We start from the raw sequence: 22,842 nt of genomic DNA, 5'->3' as shown, positions 1-22,842 counted from the left end.
TAACTTTTATTTTGTTATATGCTTTGAACTTTCAATTCCATGGATTTCATATTCTATAAATTTTGTAGACATTTGACAGTGACACTATTTATATTTCTAACATTTTATTTAGTTTAACGTATTTCCTTCAAAAATTTGCATTTATACTTATGTGATCAATGTAAACTTGTGTATATGTGCATAGTAGCTTTTTTATCTTCATTATTATCTTTAATGTTAATTTATTAAAATGATGCATGCAAAAAAATTAAGTCCTTTTAAATATTTGAAGTTCTTAGATTTTACAATTTGCCGAGTACCTATAAGACCAATTCAAAAATTGGCATTCAAAGTCCGAGGCGAGCAACCCAAACTCTTGGCTCAAGTACAAAAAATGCATCGTCCATTATGATAGGCAACTGCCCACAAATTTTATCCCATATATCGTTGCGCCCATTATATATTTAGCAACCAGAAACTCGTATGTACAACCCTGAACAAAATACAATATGGCTTATGAAAATGCCTTATACAATCACGCTGAGCTGCGAAGCATATTCAGGAATGAAAAGGGAGAATTGTCCATGCACTGTGTCCAACATTGCTGTCACGATTCAATATTTGTCCTTCCAGTCACCTTCATCTTCTCTGCTTTCTTGTAAGCTCCCCGTATTCCGGGTGTTCTTCTCCACCATCATCTGCAAATAGTGTGAATCAATCATAATATCAATAAAAGTTAAATATGCAGCAATTGTTAGATCAAATATGGCAGGCATACCTCAAGTTCTTTCATGCCTATCGATGCTTTAGCTTTCTTCCTAATTTCACATGCTGTAATATCTGCATTTTTTTCTCTTCGTCCTATATCAGATTTCCAGTCAAATCAGGTTAATGTTCAAAGATCAATCATAAAGTTTTATATCACATCACTAATCTATAAGTGAAATGCCGGTAAAGCATCGTACTCCAAAGCTTCTCTAGAATGTAGCTATACAAGCACCAAATCAATATAACAGAAAATGGACTAGTTTTGAAGTCCTGACAATGAACAGTTCAAATAAGTTCTAAATATAACAAAGAACAAACTGGTTCTGGACTTGTGTTCCCTACATTCAAAACCAAAAGCACTTAATCCCTGCCAATAAAATCAATTCAAATACCTAAAAGTGTCAACCAGTATGCTTGGAAACAAGAATCGCAACAGAAAATAGACAAATTCATGAAAACTGATGCACTTATACAGCCAAATTTAGACTAAACCCCCCCGCATAAATTGGCAATGATGGAAAGAGTACAGGCAGATATTGTTCAATCTAAAAATATTAAATGTGAAAATTTAGAAGCATTATCAGAATCATTGACCTATTCAAGAATAAAGCTGCTTTAGCCTCTTGACAACCAATAGTCTTGGCCTCTCTCTCTAACCCAATCCCCTTATCCTTAATTCCTGTAACAACACAGAAATCTGCATACATTCAGGAAGGTTGACTAGGGCGCACATCTGGTGATGCCTGTGCCACTATTTACCTCTTCTACATTAAACACACACTGGTTACAGTGCTGCTCTCTGGGCCTTCACATTCATCCACTTATTGCAATCAAAACAAACAAGATTGAGTTTACCAAGAAAAGTCCAATGATAGATATCCTTCCCTTATATATTCAAGCTCTTACTTTTACTCGAGAAAAACAAAAATGACTTCATAAAGCTTTCTATTACGGGAATAGTTTGGTGAACTCTGTCTGCCAAGGTTTAATGCAAGCATGTGTAACTGGAGAGGAGATTTTTAGAGAATTGAGAATGCTCCAATTTGAGAATCTTTAAGCATATTGAAGGAGGAATAAGGATAGTAAGACCATGTAAACAGCATGCAATTTGAAAAGCTCAAAAGTAGACATGTAGTGCAAAAGATATGCACTTAGTTTAACCTGCTTTATTAGGCATTTTCTTGCATCAATAGCTAATAGGCTTAATATGGTTCTTGTCTCTTGATCTAACTGTGGGGCTTGTCCATTTTTTTGTTAATATATTAAATATAATTGAATGCATTTTCTAGTGCTGGTGACCTACTTACCTCATTTATAGACATTAATCGTTTATGCCAAAAGATGCAATCACATCATCCAATGCTAACACCAAAGGGCCACTGCTGATACTCCTGGAACGCCTCCCAAAATCTGAGGTAAAAGAGAAAAGTTGTAAAGTGCTCTAGAACCAGTCACATGCAGCAAATATGACCCCAGGATATATAAGGTATACAATGCCAGTCACCATGGGTGGGAAACTTGGGTCACCAAATCCAAAGTCTCCAAGTTTCTATACCTACGTGACTTTGACATAGCAAACTGAAATATTAAAAAATTATGTATGACTAACTACAACTGAAGGAATTAAAGGAGAAATCAAGAACTAATTTAACCTACTCTTTAGACACACAAAATCAAGGAAAAAACAGACAACTACAATTGCCTAGTTTCTTCTTGCTTAAACAGATGGTGTTGGTGGGGCTCCTCAAATAGTTCGGCATCCTCCAACCAAAATGGCACACATGTAAAGTGTCGCCATTTATAGCTTCTCAGGACTCATCTAAGACAATCTCTAGAAAAAACGAATACCTTGCAAAGCCCGAAATATTTCAGCCACATTTAAAGGAACTACTCTTTCTGGAAATCTGACAGAGAAACTTTTTCTAAACATTATATCAAATTGAGATTTGATTATTGCTATAAAAACCAGTATAACAAGGGCTTTCTCTGTAAAAAATAGAAGGCCTTTTGAGTGTTTTGCAACTTGGAATTCTCATATGTTGAAACAATGTGGGCTGAAGTTATACAATAATATGCTAGGATACTGATCCGTGCCTCCTGTGAGCAGAGGTGGAGGCAGATACGAGCGGAGGCAGATTCCGACGCGGATGTGTCCAGATGCTGGCCAGAAGCCACTCCCAGCCAGCCAGATGCACGCAGAACAGTGGCAATGTTCCACGTGCATCTGGCTGGCTGGGAGTGGCTTCTGGATGCCTCCACCAGCCTCTGTGGGCCCAGACAGCTGAACAGCCGGTTTTTTATATTTTTGCCACTTAGAACACCTTAAAAGCACATTGGGAAAAAAAAATTCAACTTATTTTTTGCTCTTAAACCCTAAAACAGCCCTAAAGAGTCCATTCAACAACTCTTCATCACATACTATGTGCTGCTAAACTCTTTTCTCATTTGCTCTCCATTTTGGCATTCTCAAGGCAAGGTGATTATTGTCGAAGAGGATCATTTGTAGGGCAAGAGATAGCTTCCACAAACAAGTTTTAAGTATCTAAGGTAAGCCTTTGATCCCATTCTTGAGTCCATTAAATAATTTTTTAGAGATTTAGATTAAAAAAATTAATGTTTGTTTGAATTTTTTCAAGTTTTTTTCTTTAAATAAAAATAAAGAAATAAAGAAACATGTTTAGCAATCTATTTTAGTAGTTTTGTATCAGTTTTTTGCACTTGCATGCTTGATGTTCATAGTTTTTTTTCCTAATTTAAACTTATTTAATTTCTTATTATAGGCTTATCAAAAAATTAGATTTTATTGTGGAAGAATAGCCGCCACTGGTAGTCAAATCCAGTGGGAGGGCAAGGAGCCGGTAGTTTTAAATTTGATGTAGAATTTCCTTCATGGAGACATAACACAAGAATGTCACAGGTTTTCGGAGGTGGCTCGTATATTTGGAAGTGTAATTATTGTCAAAACAACAAAGGCAAACCATTCAATAGCTCATACTTCATTTTATGGGCCCTGCCACAAAAAGATTTTCAATGTGCAAAGACACAAATGGGAGGGGGTTGTCTAATGCACAAATAGCTTCATTTGTGAAAGAACAAGAAGCTGCTGCTAAATTGATAAAAAAATCAAAACAAAGTTTTTATCGACCTCCATCCTCAAAGAAAAAAACTTAATTACTCATAGAACCAATTGTATTCGCTAAACACCCATTCTTGCAAGTACTTGTACAAGGAGCGGAAGAGGAAGAAGGAGAAACTATTGCCCGCAAAAGAGGTCCACTGGACATAACATTTCAAATGGAGCCAAGAGAGTTTGTTGATCAAGCCATTGTGCATTGCCTCTATGCCAATGGTCTTCCTTTCAATTTGGTGAGATCGCCATATTGGAAGGAAATGGTGGCAACCATAAATAATGCACCAGCTGATTACATATCTCAAGTATGAAAAGGTGCATACCACTTTATTGCAAAAAGAGGAGGCTTGTGTAGAGAGATTTATTCGACCAATAAGAAATTCATGGAAAACTTTGGGTGTTTCAATTGTTTCAGATGGATGAAAATGTATGAGAAACCGATCATTAATTAATGTGATTGTAGTATCACCAAAAGGGCCAATGTTCTTGGAGGTAGTTGATAGTGAAGGGGAAGTGAAAGATTCATAATTCATTCTCACTGAGGCCATAGAGATGGTGGGTAGTGAGAATGCAGTTCAAGTGATTACAGATAATGCAAAAAATTGCAGATACATAGGTGCATTGGTTGAGGGCCAGTATGACTATGATTTCTGGACAGCACGCATCGTACACTCCCTAAACTTGGCCATGTAACAAATTAGCACCCAAATAGATTGGGTGAAGCAAATATACCAAGAGCGAGAGGAGATACAAATGTTTGTGACGAACCACCATATGTCACAATCCGTATCCATATCATTCTCCAATTTGGAGTTGTTTAAGGTAAATTATAATTAGTAAATTTCATTTATTTATTTAATTTGAATATATTTTATGTTATGTTCAATTATCAAATTGTATATAACTTTGTTTAATATTTGTTGACATGTTATAATTAACTTACTTAGGTGGCTGAAACCCAATTTGCATCTTATATTATTGTTATGAGACGATGTGTCAAGGTGCAACAGGCATTAAGCCAAATAGATATTTCTAGATAGCAGGGCATATGGAAGGCTTTGAATTCAGAGAGGGCACAAATGGTTAAGGCATTGATCTTGGATAATGGTGGGCTCGTGTGCAATTTGTATTAGATTTCACGGACCCCATCATGACTATGCTCCACTCTGCTAATTCAAATCAACCTTGTTTGGGGGATGTCTATGATGGCATGGATACAATGGTAGACAAGGTAAACTTTCTATACAAACACATGAGGATGACCCCAAAAAATGTGAAGCCTTATGCAATCAACCCATGTTCCCCCGAGTTTAGGAGACGAGGACAGCAAGGGACAACTGGACGGGTTTCCAAGACGGCCAAAAAAATTGTCAATTTTGGGGACGGAAGGGGACGGCTATATAACAATAGGGAAAATTAAAATATATAGAGAAATTTAAAATATTTATATGAAAACATGTATAAAGCATGTACTTATACATAATAGAACCTTAAAATATAAGAATCAGCAGAATTTATATGCCAAATTTGTGTTACTTAGAGAGTCAAAGTCTAATTTGTTCTAGAAGTTAGAGTCAAAGTACCCTAGGTGTCCCCGAGTCTCCAAGACATTTCCAGGACGGGGATGGCTGAAAATATACTGGGGACGAGTAGCACCATATGCAAATGAAGAAGTTGCTAGTGGGTGCTACAAAGCTTTCACAAGACTCTTCCTAGATGATGATACTCACAAAGAAGTTTGGACAAAATTTGAGTTATTTTCTTCGGGAGCAAAACTTAGTCCACTTGCAATAATGACCAATGTGACAAGGGAACTATCACATGGTAGTACCTCTGTGGTCAACTGTTTAAACATCTACAACCCCTTGCAATCAAAATCCTCTCACAAGTTTTATTTGTTTTTTGTTTACTACATGTATTCTAAAATTATTTAAATTGTTTTTCACTTTTATGTTTTACTTTAATACTTAATTTTGTAATTGTAAAAATTGTCCAAGTTGCAAGTTCTTCTGCTGCTAAACCGAATTGGAGTACATACTCCTTTATCCACTTAGTGAAGCACAATGGGTGGGGCTCTAAAAAGTTGAAGACTTGGTTTACGATCGTACCAACTTGCATCTTTTGTCACATAAGGAGGATAACTACAAGGAAGGGGCAGCCAAGCTTTTGGATGTAGAACCTGAGTGTGCAAACTTGGATGCAACTATTCAAGATCATACTCCAATCATACATGATGAAGCTGATAACATCATGACAAAAGATGTATTTAGTGCAAGTGGAACCGTTTTTGGTTCAAATGATCTAGAACTTGCAGCAATTGGAGGAGTTGGAGATACCAAGGAATTTTTTGCAAATTCCTATGACTCAGTTGGATTGATGAACATTGAATGATGAACTATATTTTGATTTTGTAATTGTGATAATTTGTTGATTTGCATTGGAATCGTGAGCATAGACGTATATGATATGATTTATAATTTATTGAATATTTGAATATATTGGCGAAGTTGCAAGCTAGCAAATGTTTTAATTTTGTATATTTCTTTCATTTCTTTGCATATTCATAGTATAATTGTATATGCATGTATGTGTGTGTGTGTGTGTGTATAATAGTATATACACACAGGCATCTGCATCCCTAAAGATTTCACACATCTGCACTTGCTTCTTGCATCTGCATCTGAATCAGTAACTAAGATGATATGAGTAGGCAAATTAAAAGAGTAATTGACACATTTAATCGATGACATTGAAAGGGAGCTAAAGTTGCTTCTTGAACAGGTGAAGATTGCATGGACATATCAGTGTAAAACAATCTTTCAACGTATCATGTTCTTAGGCATATATATCTAATCTATCATGCCCACTGCTTAAGACAGTTTAGGCTGAAGTGGATCAAATCTAGGACTCCAAAACTGGCAATTTTTGTCTTATTTCACATGTCAACTATCAAATCCTATCTAAATTTGCTCGTGCTTCTGGATTGTTGTTGTGTCTAAGTTTCTGTATCAATGTTTCAGAACATATTCCGTGATCTTTCATGCTCTTTGTGCTCTCTTTCATCTTGATGATGGATCATGGAGTGGAGTGTGATCCAGAACATTGATACAAAAACTTAACACAATCAAACATAGAGAATCCCAAGCAAATTTACTTCACGGATTGTGGAAATCTAATGGCTTAAATCCTATCAAATTAAAGGAAGAAATAAAAGCACACCTTTGTGCATTCAAATGATTTGCACACTGTTAATAGCCCCCTTCATGAGATTTGTGGGCTCCACAAGTTATTGCATCATCTGGTATGACCCTATGGAGATTGAGAAGGGTAGTGGAATTCTAAATCGAGCATAATTTGAAAGAAATGAACATTGCAATTGATCGTTTGAAGGATATGAACAAGGATGCTGTTGGTTAACAGATTGGCTTCTCAAAGAATTTACAATTATACACCCAAAAGAGGCTCAGTCTATCAATAAACAGTCGGGTAAAGATTTCCCTCTGTATTTTATTATGAAGGTACAGCTGCCTCCTTCAGATCAAATTTTTACTTTTCTAATATAACAACAAAGAGTATACTTTTAACCAGCAAGTAATAAAGATACTAACAGTTACCCATCACAACGAAACAACTGCTAGAAAAAGCTTCGACAAAACGATGAACTCAAACATCCACTTGTTGCGAATCACAACTTCCTTGAACAGAAAGCTTCACTTAAGGATACATAATTTAAACCTGAAGCATCTCATGAAAGCTATAAACACGAATATCAACAACTAAGGGGAAGATGTTCACATAAACATCCATATCACAAAGGATACTTATGTCTAATCTATCTGAAAACAAAGTTTCAAATCAGAACAAATTTTAAATTTGAGACACAGTTGTCTGCAAAACTCAACGACTCATTTCATTCATTCAAATGTCAAGATCAAACTGTAAAAACAAACATTGAGTCTCACTCATGCCTCAAAGAACAAGGAGGATTTCAAAATTTGCCTATCCCGTCTAATGTCTTCCTTTCACACATTAAAAGCCATTTTCCCAAAAGACAAATATACATCCATTACACAGTAATTGGTTCCTTTTAAAGAATCAATCTCTAAATACAAATTGTAGACCCCTTTGACACTGATGTTTGCATTGATGTCAAGGAGTGTTGCATATGACACATTTGACAATCACTGAAGAGATTAGTACTTCTTGACTGTGTTACAATAATGGATATTGTAATGACAACATTTGACATAACTGCATACTACATGCAAATGACACTTGATATGGTAATGACATATTTCTCACTTGCAGTGATATTGGTCATATCAACAGAAGATATTTATATAGTTTGTGATACTGGTTATAATTTAAATGTGGATGCCACACTGAGGCATCTTATGATCAGTTTGACTTGATGCATCTACAACCTACCTGATGATCATTATGACTTGATGCATACTTCTACGTCATGATTATGACACTTGATATACTTCTTATTACTTGCTACATTAACATTGATCTTAGTCTCTCATTTACTACTGTGACACTGTGACATTTCTGACATGGTACATTGGTACTGTTATGTTTATGTTTGACTCAGAGCTCAAAGCAAGACAAAGCTTTTCATTCCATCGGCACATTAGTTACATTGGTTGAACCAACTTGATCCTAATGCAAATAAAAAGTGATGATAATTTACAAATGAAAGTCCTTACCAAGGGACTAGTTCACATGCCATTTGTTTTGGTAAGGTAAATATATCCCATCACAATACATCCCAAGGAGTAATTTGTTGGCATATTAACACAAGTCTTTTGTGTTAAAGAAATATCAATGTAGATCTCCTTTTGGTGATATTGAAAATGCCATTGATACAGGAAAGTTTGAGGTTCATTTGAAGCAACGTTCTATGGAGCTAGGGAAAGGTTGCGAAAGCTGGGGCACAAAAATGAAAGTCTCCAAAGCATGAGAATTCTTTGTTTCAAATTTGGTTATAGTGAAAGACAGGGAACTAGACTCTGCAAAATATCCAATGAGAAATTTTTGGAGTATGAGAAAAGGTATCATGATCTTCTTTCTTGACTCTATCCCTGTTTGTTCTTCCTTTTTCTGTTTTTTGTTTGGTTGGCTGGTCAGTCGATAAGCTTCCGTTTAAAGGGCTTTTTTTTTAATTATGAGTGTCGAGCCATTATTACAAGTCTAACAAAAGAGTCTTTCTTTATAGCTGAGAGCAAAAATTGAGGGCAGGTCTCATGTATGACATTACTGTTATGAGTTTTTTACGTGTTTTCTTAAAAAATAGTTTTATACTTTGACTAAAGTTTCGCTATTAAAACCCCTCGATTTCAATCTGTAAAGAATGTGTAATGTCCCCATATAAGTTTAACTAACTATGTGCAACTGAACTTATGTTTAATATACTTAAATTTAATTATATTAACTTAACTCATGCTATAGAGATAACAACTGTAGATAAATTACTATTAGTAATAAACTATATATGTGAATTGAGAAGACTGTGCTACGTAAGTTATTATTCCCATTTATGATAATGCTGAAATGCAATAGGTTGCTTAGACACCAAACTCAACAGTTTCCCTCAAGGTATTTATAGATCCAAGCCCTTATGCCTTTCTTGGACATGTCCGTAACACACTTGGGGTCATTGATCTTTATCCTATCTTGGGACTGACCGATTGGCTGGATTTACACAAACCTATTCATTATTGCATTTATGCTCTACTTCTCAGACTTGGAAATAATAACTAGACTTGAGGATGTATGTTTTAATTTTAAATAGTGCTCTGATATTTCTTAAATTCGTTATTTAAATAAGCTAACTGTTCATACCAGTCTCATAGATGCATAAATCCCTGACTTATGATCTGGAAGTTTTCCTTACTTGCCCGATGCTATTGGTTGTATAGGGATCTAACTGTATTTAATATGCAGTTGCAGACAATGTGTAATTACTTTCCCTTCCTTATTTCTTCCACAATGCCACTGCTGTGAAGAATGTTCTGTAGATATTCTATGGTGACTTCTCACTTGTTATTCTGCTGTTCTTACCAACATTCCTCAATTATTTTCCATAATCCCCCATTGATTGAGTTTGAACTGAACTTTTATATGTTCCAAACCAAGAGGTGGCAGCTTTTGGAGTTGAAAAGTCATTTCCTTATATTTTATTCATTTATTATATACTATTAAAAATGGTTACAATTTATTTATTTTTATATTCTAATTTTATTATAATTATTATTCAATCCTATTTTCAGATAGGGTACATTGCAGAATGAAGACAAAGTTTTGTTGTGTACCCAAGGTTAAGGTTTCAAGTTTGTGAAGTTAGTCTGATTACTTGTCAAAAGTTGATAATGAGTCAAAGAGGTTATTCTGTAACAAAATCCTTGATTTGTTATGTTGTAATGTGGGTTGCTTTACTAACCACAGTTAGGGGTTAGAAATATTTAAGTTTGTGTATAGATTTATCAGCAGTATCCTTTTTGCTATATCAGTTATTTTCACCTTGCTTTAAGTCTGAGGGCTTTTGATCCCTAGATTAGTTGCATGTGTTATGATTTTGTTTTCAAGCATTCTGAACTGATTAGTTAACCAAGGCAAGAAGTAATTTTGTGAACAGCTTTCAAGGTTCCTAATCAGAACAGTTTTGCTATATCAGTTCTTTTCACCTTGCTTTAAGTCTGGGGGATTTTGATCCCTAGATTAGTTGCATGTGTTATGATTTTGTTTTCAAGCATTCTGAACTGATTTGTTAACCAAGGCAAGAAGTAATTTTGTGAACAGCTTTCAAGATTCCTAATCAGAACAGTTTTCTTTTGAAAAAGATAGTTGAATTTATACATAGCTTATCCAAAGGCAAAATCACTTTCTGTTATTGGACTTGGAAAACAGTTTGTATTGAGATATTATCAATCTTTCAGCATGGCAGTTTGATTTATTAAAACAGAGGTAATTATATTACCTAAGTTACCGATTTGGATGCTGATCCAGATGCGGATGCAGGATTTTCTTTTATGGGGGATGCGGATGCATATGGATGTGTGTGTATATATACTATGTATTTGCATATACAGTTATACTATGTATAAAGTTATTGTTGATTCTGCTGATGATGTGTCACTTGTGATTAAGGTGATTGTTGCTGTTGGAGAACTGATGTTGATTTGATCTGTCAAAAGCTCTGCACTGCCTGTTGTTGCATAAGAAATTGCAATTTTTGAATACTTTGTGTCTGATAATCCTGCTGACTATGAGGAATAACTTGGGAGGTTATTTGCCACTGCTTTATTTGGTTTACTATGAGTGATTGGAGATCACATGATGCAGAAGATGACTGCAACTGGGGCAAACCTGCAATTTGTTGATTTTGTTGAGGTCCGAGGATTTCCAGCCTGTGAATTTGAAGTTTGTCTATGGATGGCTTCTGGAAAGCATCCACAGGGCTTCCAGTCACATCCTGCTTCCGCTTCCGCTTCTGCATCCCCCATATGCCAGGATGAATCGGCAACTACGTATATTACCTTATAAAGACAAAAATAAGAAAAGTAAAATCAGAGTGATGTGCTGAAATGGAATATCTTGCACAGAGAAAAGACACATTCTTGTAGTGTTCTGTTATTTACTGCAGTTTATGAAATATTTCAAAGTATCATATAACTCAAACTACATACTACTATGAGATTTTTGATGTAAGCTTCCCCCATGCCCTAAGTGATGTAAGACCAGAGGGTGTGCTTAAATGAAACAGAAATAAAAACTTTGTATGAAATTATGATATTGAGACAGTGATGATTTTGCCAGTGAGGCATAGAAATTGTACGCGAGACACAGAAATGACCAGTGACATCCATTAGCAAGTGAGGCCTTTCAGATTGTTAGTGACACATGTACAAACTAAATTGAAAATAATCAAGCCAGTGAGGCAGAATTTTCGAGAGGTTTTTTTCCAAAAGGTTTTCCACTCAGGACAATCTTTTGTGTCAATCTTTATGGGATTATTTTTCTTATGCAGTAATTCGGTTTAGTTTCTTTTTTTCATTTGTATGAACATGTAAATCAAAAGTTTGTTTTAAATCATTAAATTTGCTTAGACACTGATTAACCCCCACCACCCCAAAGTGTCTATCTCACTCCAACAATTCGTTTCAGAGCCAAATCCTTAAATGGATATCTAGGAATTTCCTGTATTGGAGTATTAAGTATGGGAAAAAGCAAAAGGAAAAGAGAAAGGAAGGGAGTCAAACAAAAGATTGAGAAACAAGTCTTAGTGAATATTTAAGCAGCAACATTGTTGATGCAAGAGCATCCTAGGCTTTCTTGCAATCCTGCATGTTGGAGGAGTTCTAGTTTGTGGTTGTGGACTCGGTCACCAAAGAAGTGGTGCTCGGTCGCTGTTGGACATAGTTTATACCTACGAGCTCGGCATACTCTGGGAGCTCAGCATACTCTATGATGCTCGGCGTGCTTTGGGAGCTAGACATGCACTATGGTGCTCGGCAAGGTCTTAGAGCTCGGCGATGTCTATGGAGCTCTGCAAGGTCTTGGAACTCTGCAATGCTTGGGAATTTATTGGTACTTGGCTTGGTTTTGCTAACACTCGGTTTGGTCTTAGTTCCTATTGATGCCAAGTTGTCTATGAGCCGACTTTTGGTATTTAATTTATGTATGGGTATTTAATTTGTGTAGTAGCTGACTTGTGGCTCAACATACATTTAATATAAGGGATTTAAATTAATTTGTAATGAACTAGGCTGACTTGTGGCTTAGTTGGGTATAAGTAAGGGGTCTTGTAGAGTCTTTAGGCATGATTAGGAGGATCCATCTTGGAGAAGAGGATGCGAACCTTGAAAGAGCTAGTAGCTGCGGCTTGAGAACCAGAGGATTGCTTGGTGGACCTAAGGGTACAAATGTGGATTCTTCTTGGTGTTCTTCGGATTGAGATTGTAAGTTGGATCTTGTGGGATCTTGCAGAACTGATATTGTAATTGTTGTTTGCATTTAGCCCTAACCCAAAAGGCCTTACAACTAGGCATATTGCATGTAATCACTTATATCTATGAATAAAGAGTTGTGATTTGGTATCAGATATTGCATTATTGCTGCTTTGTTGTGCTGTTTCCACTATGTAGTTATTTGCAGAGGGCAAGGACATCTCCTTTGGGGATTCTCATGCCTTGCACTACGTCAATTGTTCTTTTGGCAACACAAAATAATATGATCATTCCCTGTCATTCGATTTTACTTGCAGGTGTCTGAGATGTTTTGATTTGTCACTTTGAACAGTACTGGTCTAGCTTGGTTAAATGATGCTGAGATTATTTTTTCTTCAGTGGAATAATCAGTGTTTTTTAAATCTTTAGTTATTGTTGATAATGCACAACACTAACCTTGCAGAAATGACAGTTGCTGTCTTAGTATTTTTCTTTAAACTTTCAAGTGTTGTTGGCTCATGGAGGATTTTGACTTAATAATGCTCAAGAAAAATTAATAAGAGCTCTGTATGTATCGGACAGTTTGTGGAAGTTGATAAGGTTATTGTTCGTCTTATCAAATCAGGATTTCCGTATTCATTATGACAGAAACTGGGTCTCTTATATGAGTTACTTAGCTTCATGAGCATGGTACTATGGTGACACATGTGAGAAGGTACATTGAGTTAAAAGCACAAAGTTTAAAGTCTAAAAGTTTTTTTTCCAGCAGATTGTTCTTAAAATTTCTTAGCACTATGGCCAGCATATGCTTAAGAGCATATATCTTGCAGATTGTAGGGTCATTAATATATATCATGGTCATGAAATATGACATGGCATTTGTGCAAGGAAAACGGTTAATATACTTTTAGATATTTTGTGTGATCTTTTGTGATGTAGTGACTATAAGTCTGCATAGAATGGATTGAGTGAAAGTGCTGAAGAAGTATACTCATTTGGATAACTTTCGCACACAGGGATGTGTAATATCTCTACCAAGCAGTGATATAAAAACTTCAAACATTGTGAACAGAGGTTTGAAATGGTAGTACTTATTGAGAACAGAGTGCTATTTATACTCCTGTTTTACTACTAAGTAACGAGATTGACATTCATGAATTGGTTTTTGATAGCACAAACTCTTTTTATGAAGGATACTCATATATGTTTCTTCTCTATTGATCCTAAAATGTTGTTGGCAAAAGTTCCTAAAGTACCCAGTGAAGATATATGTGCAATTCCATTGATTATGGTCATTGACATTTGTTACTACTACTTATGTTACACTCGAGGAATTGTCATGCATGATGCAACAGAAGATCAAATTTAGGCGGAATGGCCCTGGTTATCTCTATCCTTCTCAGTATTGTTGGTCTTATTCTATGATTCTGTGATACATTTGATATGGAGAATTGGCTTTCTAAAGTCTTCAGTAAAAATTGATGTAGCAGTGATTACTGCATTCAACTTGTGGATTTAATCATTGAGTTATTTTCTTTTTCTTCATAACATTGCAGGACATAGCTTCTCTTGAGATTTCATTATGATTATTCTATGATTCAACAGATATTACTATGATGTTCTAGATCATAAATTGAGTTCGTTGATTCTGCAGTGCACTGTATTGACATTTTCTTGAACAAAGAAAATGATACCTGTCAACATGGTATTATGATACAAGGTGATCAGCTTTCCAATTGATTGTGCAGTAGTTAGTATCATTTGATCTGCTCTTAATTAATTGCAGCAAATACGATGATGATTCATGGTAGCAAGGACATTTTTGGCTCTTATCATACACACAGATGTATAAAAGCACAAAAGGTTATAGTGATTCTTATGATGCTACAGCTGCTACTCAGTACTTTGTTGACAGTCTGTGCTCTATAAGCATGTGTGAGATTTGATATCTCTTGAGACTACACTCAATTGTTCTCTCATTCAGATGTTTGGCTACTCGTTGTGCTTTATGATTGAATTGACAGTTCTATTTCAGATTTTGGACTAGCACTATTACTTTGACCAGTGGTTATCGTTTCTTCCAAGTTGTACTAAGATTATGTTATGTTTTTTTCAGACAGTTGACCCTCATGCTCCCTTTCAGAAAAGTCACTAAGACAGGCTTGTATCTTATCATTGTTCTATTCATGATGTTTTTTGTTTCAGAATCATTATTACATTCATTGTGCCAGCAAATTTGTTTTGTTCCAATGGAGACATTTGTTGATATCCCACCCCTTTCACCTTTGGCATTGCTGTCAAAAGGGGGAAAAAAAGAGATATACAGTTAAAGTTCAGCCCAATATTGTTTATCATATTATGATGCTATGACAGTGTGTTATTTGACAGGTTTGACATCAATGCCAAAGGGGGAGTTTGTTGACCCTTTGACACTGATGTTGGCATTGATGTCAAGGAGTGTTGCATATGACACATTTGGCATTCACTGAAGAGATTAGTACTTCTTGACTGTGTTACAATAATGGTTATTGGAATGACAACATTTGATATCACTGCATACTACATGCAAATGACACTTGATATGGTAATGACATATTTTTCACTTGCAATGATATGGTCATATCAACAGAAGGTATTCATATAGCTTGTCATACTGGTTATATGTAAAATGTGGATACTACATTGAGGCATCTTATGATCAGTTTGAATTGATGCATCTACAACCCACTTGCTGATCATTATGGCTTGATGCATACTTCTATATCATTATTATGACACTTTATATACTTCTTATTACTTGCTACATTGAAATTGATCTTGGTATCTTTGAAATATTTTTACCTATCAGTCTTGTTTAGTTAATTCTTATATTCCGCGTATCATTTAAAGTTTAAACCTTAAAACATATCTTTTTCATTGAGTTGTCCTGATCACCCTAGCTCCCCACGGCACTAATAGAAGTGAGGTAGCAGCAGAGTTAGTTTATCCTTTGAGATTTCACCAATCCTAAGGTCGGCAAATCTCACTTCTCCACAGCAATTATCAGAATCGCTTGATACTTAATATTTCTAATATCAGTTTTAGTGATTTATATTGTTTGCAGGCATAAAAACAGGAATATCCCAAGTAAGGGGCATCACAATTGGTATCAGAGCCTTGATCTTGCCAGCCTGCAATGGAAAAGTTCTAAAATTCAGGATGATGTAAACTAACAATTTGGGACAGGCCAATTATGATGACAGTGATATGAAAGTTATCACCTGCGACCTCTATATTAGACATCAGAATAATCATGTCTTTTTAGCATTCTGAAATCTTAATCTTCTCAGTTGTAAACTCAGATCGTACAACAAAATTCTAACCTCTCTATAGAAACCAGCAGGTTCCCTCTGTCAACCTTGAAATGCATCCTTGTGTCTTTCAAGTCAAACAAACCAGAGAATTCAAAAGCAAACAAAAACTATGGTTTAGAAAAACAAAAATTGAAAAAATGCTCATCACATCTTCCAACACCCAATAATATACTTCATCTACCAAGTTTCTTACAAATATCACTTGTGTCAAGTTCAAAGAGTCAATACTTCAGACCATAACCATATTTTTCAAAATAATTTAATCACAAGATTATTCACAAATATCAATATGATCACAATATCTACTGCATCTTATCAAGCTGGACAAAATCCTATAAAAAATCTGAATTGTGAAAAAACTCCAAATTATGTCCTTGTGAAAATCATAATTCTGTCACACCATAATTGTGAACAAGTTTAATAGTTACACCATTAAGAAAATCCAAGCTTGTATTAGAACTTCAGTTTTAATCAATCTTTGGAATTCCTGTCATCAGTGGAGGGATGCCACATCAGAGGCAACATGTCATGCAAACAAGATTACAAGGCACTCATATGAATAGTACCAATACACAAAAATCCACCTAGTTCAATCCTTACTGTTCAAAGTTTAAAACATAGCTTCGCAAGCTTACACTCGGCAAAAATTTGCTGTTATGTAAGGCATCATGCACTGGACAGAAGCATCTACTAGAGGAAAGATCCTGGGTATTACCAAACTCTTGTAGCACAAGGCTCTTGATGCAGCCTGTACCTCTTTTTCCTAGCAAGACATTTCAGTCTCTAGGTTAGATGGTAATTGGGTCATGTCCAAGATATCAACAGGGAATTTAGAGATCCCATCATAGCTAAACACTAGAGAAGCAAGATACACTCTCCAATCATCTAACAATGAGTATCACACATTACTATATTAAGAAAGTATAAGAACATGAAGAGTCCCATGAACTCTCCGTGATAGTATAATCACTACAACTCTTTCCAAATTTCAGTCAGTGATTTTGCTAAACGTATGTTTAGTTAATGAGTAATCATTGACCTTTTACACTACTGAAATTATTTATAGAAGGATAAAATAGAGCAATCACGATTATCATCATTGTCAACACTCCAATCAAAAATGTCCATATGCTCAGATATAGGAAACGCCATGTTTTTGAATCATAAATCATGAAAGTTCACAACAATCACAAACTCTAGAATATACTAAGCTTTTGGGACCTATCAAGAAGACACGTGCATATTTATGGACTCGATTGTTTAGATCTTGTAAAGTAAATTTGCTTGTAAACCAACTAAAAAGTAGTCAAATCCATCTCCAAACTGAATGTGGGATATACCCAAATGGAACTCTGGAATACCACCAAAATTTTCATCCAATATCCCAATTACGAACTGACATATCCGAAGTTACATACCACAAAACATATCCTCAAACCGTTCACAGATTAAATTCACTCATATCCTCAAGATCCAGAAATTTTCTGTACAATCAATAAGATTGATCTCAACACCAAATTTTGGAATGTGTCAACTTTAAATGTCAATCCTAAAGTTCCCTGCCAGATAAAGGGAAAATCTCTTTATAAACTTTCCTTGGAAAAAAACCAAGTGTAAAATACAAAAGCCAAATCAATAACTCAGACTTATTCCATGTGTATATAAAATGTAGTTTGCATAATTGTATAATAGTATGCTTCAGAAGTTATCTTTGAAAGGGTGAAGCGCAAGAGAAACAGAAGTTATGGCTTTAAAAAATACCTAGAAAAGACTAAATCTGTCACATTCAATAGAAGAAGTAAAACAGTTCCTTTTTATCTCAGATCCTAAAATTCAATTCTTTATCAACAAAAGATAGCCTGATAACTGAACTGATGATATCTACAAACATTATATACAATCAATAAGACTGATCTCAACACAAAATTTTGGAATGTGTCACCTTGAAATCTCATTCCTAAGATTCACAGTCAGATGAAGGGAAAACCTCTTTATTAACTCCCCCTGGAAAAAAATTTGAGTGTAAAATACGAATGCTAAATCAATAACTCGGACTTATCCCATGTCTATATAAAATGTAGTTTACATAATAATATAACAGTATGCTTCAAAGGTTATCATTGAAATGGTTCACCTAAGTGCAAGTCAGAAGCTGAAGAGAACAAGAAAGAGAAGTTGTGGCTTTTAAACATATGCAGGGAGGACTAAATCTGCTACATTCAATAGAAGAATTAAAACAGTTCCTCTTTGTGTCAGGTCCTAAAATATCAATTCTTTATCAACAAAAGATAGCCTGATAACTGAACTGCTGAATACAGGGAAAAAACAACTTACTGAGTTTGGTAGCTGTTGGATGAAATGCAATCTGGTGGGACTCCTGACATCAACTTCTACATCTTTGATGTGTTTAAAAATTGGTAAACCAGAATCTTGCATCAGATTGTAAGCATACTACAGCCTAGGCCCAAAAGACTTCAGCTCCTAGTTTTTAATAAAAGCATATCTCATTTTATTTGTAAGTTTCATGTGCCCCAAAAAAGTCTCTCGCACACATCAGGGGTTAAATCAAAAAAAATACCCCTCTTCAACGAACTGGTGAAGACTTCTAAAGCTCTAGTTGTTTTACCCTCATTGCAAAGACCAGTAATAAGAAATGCATATGACGGTGCTGTAATATCAAGTTTGTTTTCTTGAATAATATCAAAAAGTATCAAGGCGTCATCTATTCTACCACATTTGCAGAGACCGATGATCAGAATACAGTATGCCCCAGAATCTGCACTACTTTGACTTGCATCTATCTGCAACACAGTTCTAAAAGCTTCTTTGAGATTTCCTTGATGAAAAAGAATCTGAATCCTCTCTGATTCTTGATTATTTATACCATATCTCTCAGAGATATAACCAATCCAGAGATTAAAAGCTTGTAACAATTTATCTTCCTGCCCTCCCTGGCATAATGATGTCATAAGTGTCTTGATGGTAGCAGAATCGGGACTGCATCCTTTTTCTGCCATCTGCTGAAATACTGTAAAGGCATCATTCTCTCTATTCACCAAACAAAGACCATTAATGAGTGTATTGTAGGTGATTACATCTGGGACGTAACCCCTGACACGCATTGCATTAAAAAATTTTAGAGCTCCATTAATTTTGCCTGCCTTGCATAGGCCATTGATCATTGTATTGTAAGTAATGACATCTGGCACAGCACCACTTTCCATTAACCTTTTATGAACCTTGTAAGCCTCAAGAATACGACCAGTACTACATCGCCCGTCGGCTAAAGCTTGGAGGTCAGCTTTACCTCCGAAATACTTGCTTCCTTGAGCAATACTGAAAAAAAAAGATGGGCTATTTCCCAATTCCATTTGATAAAATAATATGCATGCCTTCGTTACTTCACCAACTTTAAAGAGGCCATCAATCAATGTGTTGTAGGTGACAACATCTGGAAAATATCCAGTCTTTGTCATCTCATCAAACATGTCATTGGCTTGTTCTACAAGCCCTTTCCCACACAATCCATAAATCAGCGAGTTATATGTAACCACATCTAGAAGATAGCCTTTCTGAATCATTTCTAATTTAACAGAGCTGGCCTCATCTAAATGGCCAACCTTACAAAGGCCTTTTATCAGTGTGTTGTAACAGAAGGTATCAGGCAAACATCTTGTTCTGATCATCTCGTTAAAAAGGTGAAAAGCATCGCCAATTCTGCCAACTTCACAGAATGCATCAATCATTACTGTGTATAATATCAGATTTGGATTCTGGACCTCAAATAAGTCTTTATAATACTTGCAGGCATCATCAAACCTTCCTGCTCTGAAAAGCCCGTGAATAAGGGAAGTGTAGGTATATATACACGGGAAAATATCCATTTCCTTCATAACATATAGAAGCTCAAAAGCCTGATCTACTTGGCCAGCTTTGCACAAGCCATCGATAATGATATTATATATAACAATGCCTGGAGAGCAATTTTTTGCTTTCATCGAAGCTAAAAGCTGGGTGGCCATACTTATTTTCCCAGCTTGGCAAAGACTCTTTATTACAATTGCGTAAGTCGTCATATTAGCAACAATTCCCCTTGCAGTCATTTCATCGTAAAACTCAAGGGCCTCCTGGGTTTTGCCCGCTTTACAGAGACCTCGCATAAGGATGTTGAGAGTCCTTGTATCTGGCGAGCAATCTGTTGTCAGCATCCTACGGTTGAGAGCCCAGGCTATCTCAATCATTTGGTCATTCACAAGAATGTCCAAAATAATATTCCAGGTGAAAATGTCAGGCCTGCAAGCAAACTCCTCCTCCATTACAACAAACGATTCTATTGCTTTCTCCACCATATCCACCTTTCCGTATGCCGCTATCAGAACATTAAAAGAAGCAGCATTGGTCATCTTTGCTTCTCCCCTCACTTCTCTAAGTAAATCCCAAGCAACCTCAAATTCCCTACTTTCCTTCAATATATCAATCATCAAATACTGCAGACCTTGAAATCTAATTAAAGATTGTTTCTGCATAGCCCACAAGAAAAACCTGAAAATCATCTTAACATTTTTCTCACTTTTCATTACCATAACTGCAATTTCTGCAGAAATTGAAGAACCCATTTGATAAAGAAGCTTGTCTACTTGGGAACCCGTCTTCAGGATATCATGAATTTCATTCAAAATTTCTAACTTCCTTCCCGAAGATGTAAAACCCTTTCTCTTTCCCAAATGTCCTTCCTTAACCTCTCCAGACTGAGACGATTTCACTTCCTCACTTTCCTCGGCAGAAAAGGATACTGCATCATTGTGTGAACTCTCTTTTGAAAATAACCTACCACTGCAATCCCTCGGCCGTAAATAGCCATTTCGAAAGTTTCCACACAAAAAATTTATCCAGATGCTCCTTTGGCCTTCCTCTGTAGCACCCATAAATGTATGTCCCATTCTTAGATCTAAAAAATCAGCCTTGAATCCAGGAAGAAAATGCAAAAGAACTGAATACGGTCTCGGTATTCCCCTCATCTGATTTGATCTTATTTCGTCTAGAATGTTAAAATCAGGATCTCTGATAGGAACAAGAGATATAATAATTGATGGAATATACTGGACTCAGATTTACTTACCAATATGATACTGTTACTGTGCTTGCTCTGAATGTGCAGATCTTTGGTACTGAGTAGTCACTGAGAATGGACTAACTTGCTATAATTACGCCGAAGGCGTACCCTTTCTCAACAAGCTCAACTTGTTTTTTCCATCCACGGCTTCCGTTGCTCGGCAGGTATGCAAGACGATGGCCACCATCGTGGCCGTCCACTCCCACCTACCTTCTTGCCCGCCTGTTGTGCGTTCGAACAGCTCTCTGGCGCCATTGACAGCGAGTTGCTGGGTGTGCCACAGAGGAGGTTAGGAGATTGGGATGCGCAGGGTTTTCATCTTCGCAAGCCAGGTAACGAGCTGCACGTCGAGACACGGAGAGGTTTATGCGCTTGCCGTCAGAGGAGGGATTTTACCGTTCTCAGGCTGAGATGGTTGCCGCTGCCGATGGCCGACTCAGTGTCCTATATAGAGTCCAGTTGATGTGCTTGGAAATAATTTCCCTCCTATTCTCCGATTTTGGCCTCACATGCCTCTGGCTTGAACGCTGGATTTACCTGCAACGTCACTGATTTTGGCCTCCCAGGTCTGTGCAGCTTAAATCTGCAGATTTAGTCATTTTTGTGCGATGTTTTTTATTTCGAATGTGCTCTTCCACATATCGCGATCTTTGACAATCACCTGCCTTGCAAAACCGTCGAACATTGCTGAATTGCTTGATTTATCGTAGAGAAGGAAATTAGATTTAAACAGAGACGCAATGCGTCATAGTTTCTGTCTTACGCATAATGGTTGTAGAAGTGTAGATGAGTGAGAATGTAAATTAACATTGTGAATGCATTAATGGTTGCCTAGAAATGTACTAGTGATCTGATAGGATTAGTCATATTTTGTTGTTAAATTCTGTCTTATAAATGCACTTGTAATTTGATAGGATGGCTCATATTTTGTTATTAAGTTCTTGTGCTATATTATTATATCTTTGGGCATTTAAGTCCAGGAATAAGAGGCCAAAGTCCCCAATATGGCACTAAGTGCTTAATATCATACTACAAGCAATACATATGCTTTAAACAAATTTGCACCTTTTACATTGATAACTTAAATTATGTGCAATGACGAAAGATATCCATACCAATATTTGAATTATAGAACTTGAAGAAGTGGTGAAGCATTTGGAGTATCACATTATATGTTTAAGCATACCATGCATGCTACTAAAGAACCATAAGTAGTTGGAATAACTCTCCCAACTATATATTATTCTCATATTGATTATCAAATGGAACTCACACTATTTTTAATCATTAGCACTAAACAAAAACTAGAATAGAGATATAGATAGAGATAAATAGCCGTATACAATAATAACAACATAAACATATATGCTGAGGAAAACAAAAGATAGAAAATATAGAGGAGGAAGAGGAAGAGAGATAAAATAGTAAGATAGAGTGATAATAACATAAGTTGTGTGTGTGTGAGAGTGAATTAAATATAATTATTTTTCTTAATAAAGCAAATAGTCAAAATAAAATTATGGTTATAATAAAAAATTAAAATATATT

At 35.9% G+C, this 22,842-nt stretch overlaps 1 protein-coding gene and 1 long non-coding RNA gene across 2 annotated transcripts; both read right to left on the bottom strand.

The window, feature by feature from the left end:
- Positions 1-237: 237 nt before the first annotated feature.
- On the bottom strand, positions 238-11,242 carry LOC149549653 (uncharacterized). Its single transcript, XR_016354131.1, has 3 exons — positions 10,860-11,242; positions 758-840; positions 238-677 (listed from the first exon to the last, which is right to left on the bottom strand). It is a non-coding gene; the product is annotated as an uncharacterized LOC149549653 (long non-coding RNA).
- Positions 11,243-11,276: 34 nt separating this feature from the next.
- Positions 11,277-22,055, bottom strand: LOC149549652 (Pentatricopeptide repeat (PPR) superfamily protein). Its single transcript, XM_089792958.1, has 2 exons — positions 18,516-22,055; positions 11,277-11,418 (listed from the first exon to the last, which is right to left on the bottom strand). Exon 1 carries the CDS (start codon positions 21,197-21,199, stop codon positions 18,704-18,706), a length of 2,496 nt encoding a protein of 831 aa, XP_089649084.1. The 5' UTR covers positions 21,200-22,055; the 3' UTR covers positions 11,277-11,418; positions 18,516-18,703.
- Between the last annotated feature and the right edge of the window lie 787 nt (positions 22,056-22,842).

This window comes from Cupressus sempervirens, chromosome 7 (genome assembly GCF_028749045.1).
Source record: "Cupressus sempervirens isolate cs-2001-9-10 chromosome 7, ASM2874904v1, whole genome shotgun sequence".
In the NCBI taxonomy this organism is placed as follows: Eukaryota; Viridiplantae; Streptophyta; class Pinopsida; order Cupressales; family Cupressaceae; genus Cupressus; species Cupressus sempervirens.
This window is presented reverse-complemented; position numbering and strand designations above follow the sequence as displayed.